This window comes from Chanos chanos, chromosome 13, assembly GCF_902362185.1.
Source record: "Chanos chanos chromosome 13, fChaCha1.1, whole genome shotgun sequence".
Taxonomy (NCBI): domain Eukaryota; kingdom Metazoa; phylum Chordata; class Actinopteri; order Gonorynchiformes; family Chanidae; genus Chanos; species Chanos chanos.
In genome coordinates this window covers 20,457,044-20,462,043 of record NC_044507.1, presented here as the reverse complement: position 1 = coordinate 20,462,043, position 5,000 = coordinate 20,457,044, and the positions used below count along the sequence as shown (strand labels likewise).

The following is a 5,000-nucleotide window of genomic DNA, read 5'->3' as shown; positions in this document are numbered from 1 at the left end:
CAGATATGACAAGGCCATCACCACGGAGACACTCGTAGAGAACTTGCAGTGGAGGGTGTGGGTTTTAGTGGGTGGGGCCTGAGGCTTCTATTTCTAGCAAATTTCTCAGAAATTCAGCCAACAAGCCACATGGAACCTCCAAATTTATATATACGCTTCGTATAATTACTGTACAAAACGATCGATGATGCGTCCAGCGTAGCATTCAGTGGCAGTTTGCCTTCGTAATTTACAAAACTCTCTCGTGTTTTGGTTTTAAGGAATTTTTTTGGGGTTTAATTTGGGAAAAAAAAAAAAGGTTTGGACATAAAGATGCTGTGTTGGAACCGGGCCGTGGGTTTTCTGAGAGCACTGCCAGACACATCGGACTGAAACGTGATCTGAGCGTCCCTCTCCGCTGCCACTGACTGTCAGGTCCACGGTAATGAGAGAGTAACTGTAGACTGAAGAGTGGGTGTAGGGAGGCTTTTCACGCAGGGGGAGGGTGTGCTATGCATGTCACCCCCCTCTTCACCATCAAACCGTAAATACAGAGGAGCAGGGGGAAGGGTTAAATACCCTACTTCTATGTCCATGACAGGACACCCCTCCCCCCCCCATCCCGCCATGCCTCAAGTCCTCCAGGCAGACACGGGTCCTCTCTCAGGGGGTGGTGGGTTGGGAGGGGCTCCTCCCCACGGCTCTTGCGGCCTGAGGGCCTCAGAGGACACGGGATCCCGGTGCAGTAAGGACAAGCCCTCGTTGCCCTAAATTATAGTGCTTATTTCTCCATCTTTCCAAGCAACCCACGTGGCCGAACGCCAAAACGTAGCGCGTTCGCCGTAATTTTATACGCTCTCTTGAAGTGAACCCGGAGAGTCACCCGGACTGCCTCTCTTCAGCGGCGGCCCCATACCGTGTCAGAGGCAGAAAAGAGAGGTCCGTCAGCCACGGATTTAGATGTAGTGCGTATTTAGAAAAGCCACAAACAGCCTTCGGGCCGAGCCGCTGCGGTCAGGGATAGACTATTTGTGACGAGATGAACGTGCGTCTGAAGGCAAAAGGAACCAGTGTCTTATGACAGGGCTCCAGTCAAACACTCGCAGGCCAGTAGGTGATGTTGTGGTGGACGAACACGGTTTTGTTTGCCCCGTCCATGTCACGTCTTAGGTTTCTTAGGTTGTTAGCGAGGTCGCTCTCTTAGATTCTCATCTTTCTTAACGTCCGTGTGCTGTGAATGCCGGCGTGAGAGCACTGATTGGTCTGCTCTCTGATGCCTTTATAAAAAACATGCTTTATGCATCGTGTATAAGGGGGGCCTCATTTATCCATTCACTAATGTATTGGCTGCTGAAAGAGTTAGTTTTATTTTGATATGTGTGTGTGTGTGTGTGTGTGTGTGTGTTTGCCCGTCTTTTTAGGCAAGGCCAGCGTGAACGTGCAGTGGGAGGACGACTCCATGGAGACCATGCCCGCCGTGCCCGTCAGAATTGCCTTTGTGCTGGTGGTTCACGGTCGGGCATCGCGCCAGGTTCAGCGCCTCTTCAAAGCCATCTACCACACTTCCCATTTCTACTACATCCATGTGGATCAGGTAGCGAACCCTGGAGTTCAGCACTGGCCTGCACCTCCACACACGTCTCCACTGAGCTCTGCACACAGCCTGTGCTCCTCCACAGTGACTCACACCCTTTAAACACTCACCACTCAAATCAAGTGCTCATGCTTCAAATGGATGGGCATACCCAGATGCCAAACAAAACACAGCTTATGGGATGTCTATGGAGTGGCAACTGGGGGGGGGGGGGGGTTGGGTTTGGCTGATTTTGTGGGTGTGTGTGGTTTAGTGTGTGTGTGTGTGAGTGATTGAATGTGTGAGTGTGCATGTATGTGTGAGTGTGATTGAGTATGTGTGTGTGTGTGAATGTGAGTGATTGTGGGCATCTGTAGTGATGAGTGCTGGTAAATTTGGCCATAATCCCGGATAGCAGAGAGCATCCTCTATGAGAATACACACCTGGAGAGAGTCGTGGGGGGGGGGGTGGAGGAGTGAGGAGGCAGTGAGTAACACACACCTTTTCCTGAAGCACCGTGCACTCATTCGGTAAGCCGCCTCAAAAGCCTGACGAGATATTATTAGAGAGCACATCCTTCAGCCGCTCTCATCCTCTTCTCTCTCACTGACAAACACGTTTTGGAGTGTGAACATGAAAGACACACGCTCTCACACACACACGCACACAACACACATACAGAAACACCCTCCACACACACAAACAGACATACATACATGTACACACACACACACACACACACACACACACACAGAAAGAGACACAAAAAATGGAACACACAAACACACCCTCTCTCTCTGTTAATTATACATAAACCGAGCGTATACTCAAGTCAACCACTTCAAGTCCTGTTGGGAAAAGGGAAGGGAGAAAAAAAACGAGTGAACCTGCTGTCTTGTAATTTCAAAAGAACGTGATAAATGACTACTTTTCAATCAGTCAGTCATCTGGAGCCTTATTTTATGGCCTCTCCCTTTCTTCCTGTGCGGTTTTTCATGTTGGATTTTTTAAAAGTGGAGGGAGGGGAAGACACAAAATACACAAAACGGGATCAAAGTCGGTGTGGGTTTCGTAAAATAAAACGCTTCATAACAGAGAGTCGAGCGAAATGACAGTGGTACAGTGTAGAGTGTAAAAAGCCGTCTTTAACTACAAAAGAACAGAAGTACCTGTCACATTCTTCAATGTCTGAGTCATATACGCTACAGGCTAAATCAGAGCTCTGTTCAATTTAACCTTAACAGCGTGATACATTCTAATCCTTTGCAAAAACCATTTTAGCGGCTGATTTTAGGGTCATTTTGAGGTTGGTTCACATGTAATTATAAACATCATGACTTGGATGTTTAAACTGATCCAGGATCAGTTCATAAGGGCAATGAAATAAACCAAATATAACCAAAATATATCATAAGTCTTTCTTGTTCTTCTTTCCTTAACAGAGATCAAACTACTTGCATAGGCAGATGATCGCTCTCGCAACCAGTAACCCCAACGTTCGCGTGACACCCTGGCGTTTATGTCCACCATCTGGGGTGGAGCCAGTCTCTTAAGCATGTACCCTGCAGAGTATGAAGGACCTTCTGGCCATGAAAAGACTGGCCCTGGGACTTCTTCATCAACCTCAGCGCCGCCCGCACTACCCAATCAGGTGAGCGACCGGATCTCCCCCGCCTGTCTTTTTCTTACCTGATTGGCTGTGATCCATTTGGTTTTTGCTCAGTTTGCAGCGTCTCTCTTCTCAGCCAGGTTATTGATCAGTTAAACAAGCACATTGTTTTAGCCACTGACTGCTTTCTGTCTTGCTTGCAGGGTATACGGAGATTAGTTCCAAAGACTGTGTCTGGGTTTGTATCAGAGGGATTATAGCTCATTGACTGAGTAGAATCGTTCGAGTGTTTGATCCGAAGCCTGATAGTGGGGAGAGCTATTTGAAGGACTGTGTTGAACTGTGACTAGTCACGAGGCATTGGGTGGTTTCTTCTCGTTTGACCAAAAGGACAAAAAAGGAAGGTTGCAGACCTCAACACGCCACTGTTAAGATTCAGCTTAGCAGGCGTTAGAGGCGTTTGACCACAAGTCATGCAAAATCAGGCCTGGGTAGCAAAGTTTTTCCCAAAACAAAATACAGAAAGTGCCATTAATGAATCCAACACAGCGTGGTGAGTTTTTAATCAGACTGAACTGCTGAAAGAAACAGCGTTGCAAAGACAATGCCAACTTTAGCAGTAACTTTAGTTAGAGCCAGAACAAACTTGGCATGGCGCTAAGACGATGTAGAACATATGCAAAAATAAATAATATTTGGCTGATATTTTTAGAGACAGAACAAAATGCAAATGATGGTCTTACTGAAAACACTCCAAATTGTGAAAATATTCAATTGGGGAGGGAGATGGGGGGGGGGGGGGGGCATTTTGTTTCAGAGTTTATGTATTTGGTAGATAGATGGTAATGGTCGACGGGAATATTCCGGTTTGAGCGCGTTCCCTTTTCTGGTCGGATTCTGGACTTTTTTTCCTCCCACCACGTTTCTTTTCCTTTGCTACGAGAACAAAAAAAAAGAAAAACAAATTACCACAGGATCTTTACACGAGGCACAAAGACAATGTCTGTGCACAAAGCAGAAATATTGCAGATGTATCTGTGGCAGTGGGCCCTATATGAGAGATGGGTCAGGACGTATGTTATTAGCGGCGTAACGACTCCACTGTCTATAATGTGAGCGGCGGCTTAACTCGGCCTTTCCTTCAAGCCAAAATCAATACGACAGCCATGTCACTTTTCTGCAGCACTCAGAAGTCTGGGCGTGTGTGTGTGTGTGTGTGTGTGTGTGTGTGTGTGCGCGCGCGCACGTGCGCGTCGTGCGCGCGCAGGGATCAATACGGCCCAGTGATGAATTCCAGCCTGTCTCATTGCCAGTGTTCAAGGTTAATCCGTGTACTCTATCAGTCAGGCACACGCTGCTCTCCCAACACACCATGCTGGAGATGAAACTTAGCTTTAAGCTAAAGCTCCTTCAAGTGGGACATCAAAGAGAAGGAGACGCTGCTTTATTCAGTGGCGAGTGAGGCTCGGGTTTCAGGTTTCGGGTGAGGAGGTAAGACGGCACGCAGAGATGCAGATGCCATCCCTTGTTTCATAGTGCGTCGTCGCCTCTCTCTCCCTTTTCTTTTTTTTGTTTTTTTAAATATGTCAGTTGTTAAAGAGTGCTGTTTTTTTTTTTTTTGGCTTAAACACGGGTCAGGGCAGAAACTGGCTATTCGCTATGTTCCCTTCCCACCAAAAAGAGTGCAAGAAATAGGATAATGAAAGGGAAATAGCAGAGCGATTGAACTCTCTCATCTCCTCTAAACTGTGGTTATCCGTTCATTACACCACAGTGACAATATCTCTCTCTCTCTCCCTCTCTCTCTCTCTCTTCCCCTCCTGTCCTCATCCCTCTCT

The 5,000-nt window shown here is 47.2% G+C and overlaps 1 protein-coding gene across 1 annotated transcript in view; it reads left to right on the top strand.

Annotated features, from left to right (window-relative positions):
• Positions 1 to 5,000, top strand: part of xylt1 (xylosyltransferase I) — a 42,998-nt gene that overhangs the window by 23,455 nt on the left and 14,543 nt on the right. The window contains 6 exon segments of the mRNA XM_030790771.1: positions 1,401 to 1,573; positions 2,996 to 3,070; positions 3,073 to 3,114; positions 3,116 to 3,145; positions 3,147 to 3,188; positions 3,191 to 3,204. Coding sequence (XP_030646631.1) covers positions 1,401 to 1,573; positions 2,996 to 3,070; positions 3,073 to 3,114; positions 3,116 to 3,145; positions 3,147 to 3,188; positions 3,191 to 3,204 — 376 coding nt within the window.